At 37.2% G+C, this 12930-nt stretch overlaps 1 protein-coding gene across 1 annotated transcript; it reads left to right on the top strand.

Annotated features, from left to right (window-relative positions):
* The first annotated feature begins 10851 nt into the window (after nucleotides 1-10851).
* On the top strand, nucleotides 10852-12075 carry LOC131041123 (cytochrome P450 716B2). Its single transcript, XM_057974099.2, has 2 exons — nucleotides 10852-11187; nucleotides 11294-12075. Exons 1-2 carry the CDS (start codon nucleotides 10852-10854, stop codon nucleotides 11306-11308), a joined length of 351 nt encoding a protein of 116 aa, XP_057830082.1. The 3' UTR covers nucleotides 11309-12075.
* Nucleotides 12076-12930: the final 855 nt, after the last annotated feature.

Genomic DNA, 12930 nt, shown 5'->3' with positions numbered 1-12930 from the left:
TAATTTTCTTTACCAGTGCCTTGACAATCCGCACAAACATATGTCTACCATTTTTTTAATAAATTTTGATATATTTGACCAAACTCAAAAATAAATTACATATTATTGTTCTACACTATATTCTATACACTTTTCAAAAAAGAAGACTGTATTTTCGATTATTTTGATGCAAGTTATGGCCAGCGCATGAATAGGTACCAAATTTTCAAGATGCAACCACTTCGAAAAATCATAAAAAAAATACTCGACGGAAAATTACAAAAAAAAACACAACTTCTAGATCTCACTCTTACCTATCATCCAACCAAAAGGTTTTGCAAAACAATAAATCTAACTATATATTTTGTGCAGCGCACAAAAACAACTATGTTATGTTTTTCTAAAAAAATCAGGAACATTTTTTTGTGCATGAGAGGTTTGACCCTCTTAATCTTATCCAATATTAGAAAAATTTAGTAGTTTAGAAACTAGATTCGGAGTACTGCAATTCTTATTCTTTGCTCAACTCCTAGTTTTGAGTGCACGACCTTCAAATATCTCTTTGAAGTTTGGGTTTACCTATTTTCAAAAAAAATGTGGCCACTTATACCCGCCTTTTTCTTCACCATCTTGGTCCAATTACCCCCTAGAGACTTCATGAACTTGCCTATACGCTCTTAGGGTGGGGACATCACAGTTTTCCCCTCTTAAGATTGCTTGTCCTCAAGAAACTTATTGTCTTCTCTTTACCTGCACCAAGAATAGTAGTACTATTATATATAGTTAGATAAATGAAAGTAATGCTAAGTATACTTAGGGGAGAGGTTGACTACCTTGAGCCCTTGCCCCCTTTGGCTTCCTTGAGCCTTGTAGAGACTAACCTTCTTTGGGTCATTCTGTCCCATTGGCTTCCTTGAGCCATCTTGTGTGGGCTGAATTTCTTTGAGTCATTCGCCCCCTATTGGCTTCCTTGAGCCCTTATACTTAGAGAGGATTGATTTTCTTTAAGTCGTCCTACTCATCTAAGCAAGGTGTTGGCTTCCTTGAGCCATGTATCCCCTCTATGTGTTTTATTTAACTCTTGAATGGTTACATATATCATAGTTTGTTATTAAATTGTAAGAATTTTGATTCATACATTCTTCTAATATTTATAATTTAAAATAAAGTGATATAATTTTATTATATGTTCCTATACGCAAGTGTTACTTTCCTTTCTGGAGTGCTTCAATATCTTCTTTCCTTTCCCATGTGGCATCTTCTATGGGTAAGCCCTTCCATTGAATTAAAAACTCGGTGATGGTCCTATTCCATAAACTCCTTTCTCTAGTATCCAAGATAATTTCTCATTCTGATACGAGTTTCCCTTCGTCATCAAGCAGTGACAATTGTGTACATGGGACAACTTGTTGTCCTAAAACCTTTTTTAGTCGAGACACATGAAATACATTATGGATCTTGCTACCTTCGGGGAGCTCCACTTCATAAGCTACTCTGCCTATCTTCCTCAAAACTTTGTAGGGCCCATAGAATCGAGGTTTGAGTTTTTCTACCCCACTTGACTTAATTGATGGTTGTTTGTAAGGCTGTAACCTCAAAAACACCATGTCTCCTTCTTCAAATGTTCTTCCCACATGGTTGCTATCAGCATATAGCTTTGTTAATTTTGAGCTTGATCGAGATTTTCTTTTAAATATGGTATTCATGATGTCAATGTTTAGTTGGACAAAATATTTAGCTCTAGGTACCTTGTTGTCTTGAATGAGGTGGCCTCATATCCATATAGTGTCGTAAAGGGGCTCATCCCTATGGACAAGTGATATCACTTAAATGGGGCAAGACACAGATATCATATAGCAACTATAGGGACAGAAATATAAATCTTTCATCAGATATCAACCAAGGACTTTACAGGCAACAAAATCAAACTAAAAGAGAATTAGAAGCACACTAGAGTCCTTACACTAAGAATGATATGCATGGTAAAGGCTCATAAGGACAAAAATTCATGGAGAGGCTCCCTAATTTTATCTAAAATTAGAGATGGTATTGTAAGGCATAGAGAATGTTCCTAAACATTTTATGAAAATTTGAAACCAGCATAGTAACCTGTTTATTTAAGGTTTATCATAATTAAAGCGATTCAAAATTACTTCATACAAGAAATTAATCCTTATGAATTAATAAGGCCTTCGAGTAATCCATGAAAAAATGTGTGTGCGAGTTCATTTCCTCTTCATGAAATCAACTAAACTAATCATTACAAGTAGGAATTGCAATAATATTGGAGATAGATTTTATTGTAGTGTAGCAATCAACACATACTCAAAGGCTCTTAACAACTATAATAGTTATTCTAGGGGGCATGTTCGGAAAACCAAAAGCAATTGTCAACTTTTCACTATGATGGTAGACAAATAATGTTATTTCTCTTTTTCACACAACTAAGTAAATACCTTGCATCTAGAAAATACCTTGTTTCTTTCATCTCCCAAGACAATTTCTCCAACTTTACATAGATAGATACTATGTCTATGGATGTAAAGCTGGCAATTGACACTCATTGGATTCATGTGTTGTCATTGATGGAAAGATGGCAACATGGTAACTTGGCAACAAGATTCATAAGGAAGCATACACTAGCATACACCTGCAGACACCGGCATTGGAGAATCTAGGGTTACACCGGCACCGACATCCAGCACTTCAGTGAAGCCGACATTAGTCTTGTTCCTGAAGGAAGTTTTATTTCTAAAAATCATTTTGTAATTATTAAGGCCGACATTGTATATCTTTTGTAATGCGTTGTAAGCCGACATAAGGCATATTGTTTGTGAAGGGTATATATAGGTCAGTTTGTTAAGGTCATCAAAAAAAAGTAATGTGACATATTGTAATAAGGATATAGGAGACTATGTAATGCGAAGTATATGTATGTAGACCAGTTGTATGTGAATGCTATATCATGCAATGATCTATAGATAGTTTGGAAAGCATTCTTGGAGGAGAGGAGACGTCGGTAGAAGTGTTCAGGGTTTATGAACCGGTACAGAGTAGAACTATAACTGGAACTCTTTTTGGCATAGCAGATGCATTTTGTGAGTTCATTATTACTGTTTTATTTCAGCAGAAGCTTGTAGTCAGTGAGACTCTTATGTGATGAGCAGTGTGCTCTAGGCATTGTGCCTTCCTGCATGTACAGGACCCCATTTTATGTAATATCTTTCATATGGCTAGTGAACTAATATTGTGGGTCACAAATCCCACTGTGGTTTTTCCTCTTTGAGGTTTTCCACATATAAATTTTGTGTGTTATGGTGTTCATTTATGTGGATGGTTTATTTGCTTCAAGTTATATGTTTCTTCATTTACCAGTTTATACGTGTATTTTATAAAAGGGTAAAATCATATCTTACCAGCAAAACACTAATTCACCCCCCCCCCCCTTCAGTGTTCTTGGATTCAAACAATTGGTATCAGAGTCTGGTTCCTTGGAAGAAGTTTAACAGCTTGAGGAAGATCTTGAAACCGGAATCATTGAACATGGCTATGGAGAAGCAACTTGAGATGGCTCTTGAGGATTATGATGTTGAAAGGATGAAGAATTTAAAATTGCAAGATGAATTGAATTCTGCTAATGAATTCATTCTTGTCCTGCAAGAAATGTTATCATCTACTCAAACCAAGAGAAAGGAACTTTTGCGAAACCGGGATGATGAAGAGAAAAATGCACTTAAGGAACAATGTCAAAAACTGAGTCAAACAAACATGCTTATGAAGAATGAAATGCAAGACCTAACCATGAGGTTATCAAAAGATATTGAGGATAGAAAGAAGAAGAAAGAAAAACTTGTTATATCTCTGAAGAACAAATTTGATGAATGTGGTAGATTGACTCATGAGAATAATCTGTTGTGAATTGATTTGCTACACTCCTAAAATAATGAACAAGAGCCTAAAGACAAATAACTACTCTGAGAGATGATCTGACTACTGCAAGTGAGTATAAAGAAAAATTCAGGATTAGTGTTGTACAGTTGGATGACTTATTGGAAAGACAAAGGCAGAATGATGATTCTAGAGGACTTGGATTTATACAAGGTGAAAGCTCCAGTACTGCAAATGAAGATAAGACAATCGGTATGCAAAACTCATCAGACCAGAGGAAACCGGTAAGGCAATCTAATATTTATAAATTCAATGGTAGATGCTTTGTTTGTAATAAATTTGGGCATATGGCTAAACAATGTAGAAATAGAGCAAATCAAAACTACAATTTTGTTCCTAGTCAATGCACAAATTGCAAGAAATATGGTCATAAATCAGAAGATTGCAAAATGAATGTCAAATGTCATGCATGTGGAAAGTTTGGTCATTTGGCTAATCAATGTAGGTCAAGGAATGACATCGGATCTATTAAAGAAATTCAAAAGAACAATGTTACATGTTATGCATGCAACAAAATAGGTCATATTGCTAAGTACTGCAGAAGCAAGACTCAAATGGTTAGCAATGATAAAGAAAATGAGAAAAGAAAGCAGAAGGTAGATGAAATACAACAAGATCACACCAAGAGATGGGTTAGAAAGTCTGAAGAACCAAGTGGAGATAGATCTACACCGATAACTCCACTGATAGAATAGAGCATTCTTGCACTGGCAAGAAATTCCACTGGTAACTGAGGCATACGCCTTAGGGGTTGGAAAATCTATTGCAAATCTTGCATATTCCCCAGAGGATATCTGAAAGAGATCTAGAGAGTTGTCTTAATCATTGATGAAGGTTTAGCCAACATAAGACTGTGAAACCGGCATCCAGTAGGGTACATCGCGAAGCATTTATGACAGTGAAGGATTAGGGTTTACTCGTTGATAAAAAGGGAAAGTGAATTCATTTTCACTCACCCAACATTCAAGAAATCCAAAGCAAAGCAAAGGCGAATCTCGGGCGATTAAGAGCAAGAAAAGGCATTATGAAAGGATTTCCAACAATCAAATCTTCACACTGATGATCATTTTCAGGTATTTTTTCAAAATGGCATCTAGATCATCTACTCCTACTTTCATTGCAAATACCACCATTGTTGAAGTTAAGGATAGGCTAAGACCCATTTTCAAGGAAGTTCCCCAAATAGCTAAGAAAGAACTCTGCGGGCGCATTCTCTAGGGTTCCCAATGGTGTGATGTATGTTGAAGATTTAAGGGCATATATTCACTACACCTTGGAGGATCTAAGTACAAAAGAGATAAAGGACATGTATCAATCTGTGATACTAGGAAGCTCTGGAACAATCAAGTTGGAATATAAGATCATCAAGGATCTAGGGTTAACCGGTATCCTGTACATAGTGAAATTAAAAGATGAGGTGATCAGATATGTTCTGAGCAGGGTTCACAATGAGTTCATTTGGCTGGATCGGCCCTACATGATCACAAAGGAAACAATTCAAGAAGTCATTGTCTTACCCAAAGTCAGATAAGAACCTAGCAAGAAAATTTCCACCACTGCGGTTGAGAAGCTCACCGACGCAACCCATGATGGAAGATCTATGAGGGTCAGCACCATCAAAAACACTGATGTGAAATTTGTCAGCATGATAATCATCTATAAGGTAACTCGATCAAGTCGATTGAACTCTGTTGCTAGTTCTTGCATCCATGTTACTTATCAGATGTTAAAGAATAATGAGAAGTATGATTTGTGTGAATGGCTGAGAAGTGAACTAATGCTAAATCTCGAAAAGATTAAGAGTGTTAAGAAGGAACTTTTAGGTTTGGAAATCTCTTTTTTTTTTAATGCTTTACTTCATGAATGAGCTACCAGGTTTAGGGAAGAAGTGTTAGGCACATGACATACCAGTAGAAATGAAGATCAAAGAAGCAATCACTGGTCTTGGTATCAACAGGGATGAAAATATTTGGGGCTATTTCAAAACATTTCAAGAAAATATGAGACAGAGGGAAAGAATATCAAAGCACATTGTGGAGAAGTACTCTATTGATATCTATTTTATGGTAAACACTGATGAAACTCTTATGGAGGCAATAGAACCTAGGACCATATGGGTCACTGAGCTTGGATATGAAGTGGATGATAGCATTTTTGAACTTTATGCAAAAATGTTGCTTGAAGCTCCATTAGATGATAAGATGGAACACTTTGGTACTGCTAAAGAAAAGGCTCTTGAAGTCAAAATTGGCTTTGACCGGAAAAGAAGAGAGAAGAAAATTGATAAGATGTCTGCATTTGTATAGAATGTAATCCATGAGATTGACACTGAACTGGGTTCTGGATCCAAACCAGTAAAGGAACCGGCAATGGTTAGTGATCCTGAGGCAAAGAGGCCCGAAACTTTCATTTCTTCTGTCACTTTTGACTCTAATCCAGAGGATAATGAACCTCTAGCATTTAGAAGCGTGCAAAGAAAGAAAGATGACCAGCCTCCGGTAGAGGAAAAGAAGGTGGAGCCAAGGAGGAACCTTGTGAGAAAAGTAACAAAACCTACTACATCCCTACCTCCGGCAAGGAAACCTATTTAGAAGAGGAAACCAATCGCATCCACTCCGGCAACCCACAACAAGAAGAAGAAGAGTGATGATGCTACTAAATCTGGTAAGGCTACAATGACCTGTGTTGAATTGCTTGATGAAATAACCAAGGATGGAATTTTGAAGAATGTATCCATTTATTATGAAGATTTAGAGGATAATGAGCAGAATGAGATTGAAGAGGCAATTTTGTTACACATAGATATATATAAGAAAGCCTTAGTAGAAATTTTGAAGGAAATTCCTCTATCATTGTACAATAAATTAGATGCTAGAAGACTTGATGCAGTCAAGAGGGATAGAGAAATTAAGGAAGTAGAACTTTTGGGTATGTGTGGTTCAATAAATAATGAGGAAATGAAACAATGCATTGATGTTACAAACAAAACAGCGTTTAGTAGAAAACCCCGACAAATAAGCCTAATGATGGGCAGGGTAAATGAGGTAGTAAATGAGACCAAAGATGGTTGGACCAAATTCTTCCAAAAGAATCCTGATTTTCTCACCTCCTAAGAAGAATTTGTAAAAGCAACAACTTTCACCATCCCAGATAGTTCTAAAGGGAAAGGTATTTTGGGTAGTTCAGCTCCAATTTTGAATAAATCGGCAGTAACTATAAGTATACAGACACCACCGACAGTAAAGGAGACTATACAGTCAATACTAGCAAAGACAACTTTTGAACAAGGCAATGTACAGGGTACTGACAATATTGTGGATAATACTCCACCGGTGGTAACTGATACTGCACCAAGTGGCGAAGCCACCAGTGCTAAGGAGGATAAGGCAAAGGGAACTGAGACTATGCCGACAGTTAATATTGATTCCCCGACAAAGCTTTTGGCAATTGACACTTCTCAAGTTGAGAAGAAACCAATCACTGAGATGAGTCCCACTGAGTTAATGATGATGGCTACTCAGAAACTAATAAAGGAGGGATCGACAAATAAAGGAATAATAGATCACTCAATCACAGTTTTGCACAGACTAATTCCTGATTGTAAGATTGAAAATGAAGCAATCCCTTCCGACAAGCTTAAATCATTAACTGAGAATATATCTAACAACTTTCAATCTTTGCAGCAAATTTTAGACCGACATGCACTTGAGAGATTTACTATGGCTAAGAGAGCCACTTTTGATTAGATTATAGAAACAGAGAAGAAGAAAATGAAAGAAAATTGATTCTTATTGAGAATTTTTTGAAACAATGTACAAATATCTACAGGGTTTATTGTAATATAGAAACTCTTACAGCAAATGTAGATAGTAGATTAAAGGAGTTACATGATAAGGTTGCCAATATTGCAAATTCTTTTGATGGATTAACCTCACTAACAACATCTGTTGATGGACAAATTTTGTCTTTGGAGAACCAATTTTTTTCTTTTGAAAAGGAAAGAGACAAGATCATTCGGAGAGCAAGGAGTCTTAGAGGATTGGTGAGTCCAAGATTGGATTCACTCGGTGTACATAAAAGGGAATGTATGGATATGATTGCTAAGCCCACACTGGCAGAAGTCAAAGAGAAGGAAACATTTGCACACTTACTGTGTGGACTTGTATCCAAAATTGAATGGGATACATATTTACAACTGCTAGACAAGGCTTACCCCGAAATTTTGAAATTGGTCAAGCTCCGGTAAAGTAATCTGTATTAAATATTCATTCTTTCAATTCTTTCACCGGTCTTTGGCATTGATGCCAAAGGGGGAGTGTATATAATGTGAAAATATCAGACAAAAAAATATGGGTGTATTGCTTAGGGGGAGTATATTTCAGGTTGAACCGACAGGGAATCCATTTTTCACATGAGTGTTGCCATCAATGCCAAAGGGGGAGATTGTTGGCAATTGACACTCATTGGATTCATATGTTGTCATTGATGGCAACATGGTAACTTGGCAACAAGATTCATAAGGAAGCATACACCGGCATTAGGAGGCATTCATTGGTAGACATCGGCATTGGAGAATCCAGGGTTACACCGGCACCGACATCCAGCACTTCAGTGAAGCCAACATCAGTCTTGGACCCGAAGGAAGTTTTATTTGTAAAAATCATATTGTAATTATTAAGGCCAACATTGTATATATTTTGTAATGCATTGTACAAGTTGACATAAAGCATATTGTTTGTGAAGGGTATATAGGTCAATTTGTTAAGGTCATCATAAAAAAAAGTAATGTGACAGATTGTAATAAGGATATAGGAGACTGTGTAATGCGAAGTATATGTATGTAGATCATTTGTATGCAAATGTTATATCATGCAATGATCTGTAGATAGTTTGGAAAGCATTCTTGGAGGAGAGGAGATACCAATAGAAGTGTTCAGGGTTTATGAACCGGTACAGAGCAAAACTATAACCAGAACTCTTTTTGGCATAGTAGATGCATTTTGTGAGTTCATTATTACTGTTTTATTTCAGCAGAAGCTTGTGGTCAGTGAGACTCTTTTGTGGTGAGCAGTGTGCTCTAGGCAGTGTGCCTTCCTGCATGTACAAGACCCCATTTTATGTAATATCTTTCAAATGGCCAGTGAACTAATATTGTGGGTCACAAATCTCACTGTGGTTTTTCCTCTTTGAAGTTTTCCACGTATAAATTTTGTGTGTTATGGTGTTCATTTATGTGGATGGTTTATTTGCTTCAAGTTATATGTTTCTTCATTTACCAGTTTATACGTGTATTTTATAAAAGGGTAAAATCATATCTTACCGGCAGAACACTAATTCACCCCCCCCCTCCCTCTCAGTGTTCTTGGATTCCAACAATTGGTATCAGAGTATGGTTCCTCGGAAGAAGTTTAATAGCTTGAGGAAGATCCTGAAACCGGAATCATTGAACATGGCTATGGAGAAGCAACTTGAGATGGCTCTTGAAGATTATGACGCTGAAAGGATAAATTTACGTGGTGTGGGAGCGATTTTGAATTCGACACAATTTTCACTAATCTAACACTTAGAATAGAACTTGACACAATTTGTCTTTTGTTTTCCAAAAAACAATAAGATTTTAAAAAAAACATCACTAATGTGAAGGGGTAAGATCAAATGGATATCCATGCTTATAGTTTAATGCAAGGTGGTTTTGTTCCTCTTACACCAGATGTCAGCATGAGGTGTTTTCTTGATTTACTCAATTTCAGGGGAAAGAAGATGTACTGTCAACGATGGCAGAGAGAAAAAAGTCAGAGTTTGCAGAAAAAATAATACAAAATTCATACATTGATTTGAAGCCATAAAAACGTGGATCCCATGACACGTAAATTAAGGAAGATGGGCTTATCATCAGTATCAGTGGGGTTATGTGACGCTTTGGAATAAAAAATGAATAGAAGAGAAAATCTTCCGTATCCAGGAAAAGAAAATGAAAATAAAAACAATTATCATACTTTTTTCTCTCTGTCAACGATGGCAGAGAGAAAAAAGTCAGAGTTTGCAGAAAAAATAATACAAAATTCATACATTGATTTGAAGCCATAAAAACATGGATCCCATGACACGTAAATTAAGGAAGATGGGCTTATCATCAGTATCAGTGGGGTTATGTGACGCTTTGGAATAAAAAATGAATAGAAGAGAAAATCTTCCGTATCCAGGAAAAGAAAATGAAAATAAAAACAATTATCATGGTCCTAGAAATTTCAAGTTGAAATTGAGACCAGGCCACGTAATAGTTTCACAAAAAGTTCCTTCAGACAGCCATCATCTTGGATATAAGGATACGCAACACCATTACAGAAATTAATCTCTCTGGGAACAGACAAGAATGGATATGATCGCTGTGACTACAGCCATAGGATTTGTACTCTTTCTGCTAATCCTTCTCAGAAAACCCTCTTCAATCTCTAATCTTCCCCCGGGCAGCTTTGGCTTGCCGCTACTGGGGGAGACAATACCATTTCTGGCTTCCCTAAGAGCTAACGCATTTCAAGAATTTTTTGAGCAAAGAATTAAGCTCTACAGGGGAGATATCTTTAAAACCCATGTGTTGGGATCCCCTACAGCTATCTTCTACAGTCCTGAAGGAAATCGTTTTCTCTTCTCCAACGAAAACAAGCTCGTTCAAAGCACTTGGCCGTCTTCTGTTACCAGATTGTTTGGAAAATCCTTAATCAGCAAAGTTGGAGACGAAGCAAAAGATGTGAGAAAGCTGCTTCTCACTTTCTTAAAGCCAGAAGCTTGCAAACTTTCGTGGGCAGAGTGGATTCCATTATCGATGAAAACGTCAAACGTTTCTGGCTTGGGGAAACCCAAATCAAGGCCTTTCATCTCTCGAGGCGTTGCTTGTTTGTAGTGGCTTGTTCTCTTTTTCTCAGCATGGATGAAGGGCCTCAGCAATCTGATTTGTATCACCATTTCATTGACCTGTTGAACGGAATGTTTCAGATTCCTCTGAATTTTCCGGGTACTCTTTACCGGAGAGCCAGAATTGAGAGTACTCATATCCGCGGAATTCTGCAGAGTGTGATTGAGAAGAAGAGAAAGGATTTGGCATCAGGTTCGGCTTCCCCGCAGCAGGATTTGCTTTCCTTTCTGCTTTGCAATGCCGATGGGAGTGGGAATGCGTTGAGCGACGATGAAATTAAGGATAACATTATGCTGCTTCTTATGGCTGGCCATGACACCAGCGTTGTCACTGTAACGTTGCTCGAGGTATCTGGCTCTGAATCCGGATTGCTACCAAAAGGTTTTTCAAGGTATACAGTAAAACCCTCTCCATCCCTTAAGATAGGATTATTAATTTGGTGAAAGATTGCAGAGCAAATGGAGATAAAGCAGGAGGAGGAGACAAGGGAGGTGGGTGTTCTGCAGTGGGATGACCTTCAAAAGATGAAGTACACTTGGAGCTGCCCAAGAGACGCTCAGATTTTATCCTCCGGTAGGAGGCACCTGGCGCAAGGCCATTGTTGATATCTTCTATGCTGGTTTCACAATCCCCAGGGGATGGAAGGTATGAGCCTTCAACTAGATCATTACTCACAAGGTATATAAGAAGTTTTTAAAGTCCCTTGGACTGTAGGAATTATTCACAAGATATATGAAGTTTTCACAGTGGAATTTTTTTCTAGTACTTTTCTATTTCTAAAGTTTTCTGTTAGTGGTTTCTATTTATTATATTTTGGTTGTGTGTTAATGTGTTGTAGTTATTTTGGACTTCTTCAACTCATAAAAATGCAGAATATTTTAAGGATTCAGAAAAATTTGATCCATCAAGATTTGAAGGGAATGGGTCAATGCCTTACACATTTGTACCATTTGGAGGTGGTCCACAAATGTCTTCAAACCATGAGTTTGCACGAATGGTAATTCTTGTATTCATCCACAACATTGTTAAAAATGTCGAATGGGAATTAGTAAATGTGAATGAAAGGGTGATTATTGATCAAATGCCTGCCCCTGAGGATGGCCTTCCCATTAATCTTCGTCATCACACAATTAGTATCTAAATTTCTCTTTGTATTGGAGATGCTCACTACCTAGGATTTCTTATTGTTCTTTTATTGAAAAAAGTAAATAAAAAGGAATTTGATTTAGTAGCAAGTGATAAGTAAAAGCACCTAGAGGTGCTATTAAATGCTTTATTGGAATCAATCATTTATATTTATGTTTAGTGATCATGATTTGATATCACTTTTTAAGTGTTGTTGATATCACTTTGGCTTGCAATCAATGTTTTCAAGCACATTTCATATGTAGATTAGAGGATGATGTTTCCCTCATCCCAACGCTATGTGATGCTGCAAGACATCACAATCGAGAGTTAGCACTTGATCATCTTTCAGTGTTGTCCCCTCTCTCATAGGTTCATTATGGTGGATTTGTCCCATGATTGTTTAGTCTTATGTTATTGCCGCCTTGCTTATATAGTTGAGAGGCCTTTCTTGTTGTTGTTTTCTTTGTGTTGTCGCATGGCACTTGTGTGCACTTTTTCATGCAAGTACAACATGTTGTGTCACATCTTCGATGTTGTGGTTTTTGTGTTTAAAAAACAAAGTTATTATGTTAGGCTTTTCCTTCATCCTTTGGACAAGGCATTACATTTGGTATCAAAGTCCATGTTGCAACATTGAGATCTCTAGTTGTTGTTTCCCATGTTGTGGTAGTGTGGTTGATGTGTTTATTCTCAAGTACTTCTATTGCAATATAGTCTTAGCATGTCTTGACTTATGTGCCTCAGGATGGCATTTTAGAGGGTTGAGTTTACTAGCCAATGTTATATGTTAGTGGAGGAAGGATGCCTCCTAGGCCTTTCCATTTCAATAGGATTCGAGTGATGACCTTGGTTAAGAGTCTCCTAAGATTGAGAGTGACCACTCTCTTGTTTCCTTTTGTTGTGTGTGGGCATGTTAGGGTCTTGGTGTTCTTGTGGGTTGTGGATAACATGCCTGTTACCTA

The sequence above is a fragment of the Cryptomeria japonica genome, chromosome 5 (genome assembly GCF_030272615.1).
Source record: "Cryptomeria japonica chromosome 5, Sugi_1.0, whole genome shotgun sequence".
Taxonomy (NCBI): Eukaryota; Viridiplantae; Streptophyta; class Pinopsida; order Cupressales; family Cupressaceae; genus Cryptomeria; species Cryptomeria japonica.
The sequence above is the reverse complement of the archived record's forward strand: the minus strand, read 5'-3'. Positions and strand labels throughout refer to the sequence as shown.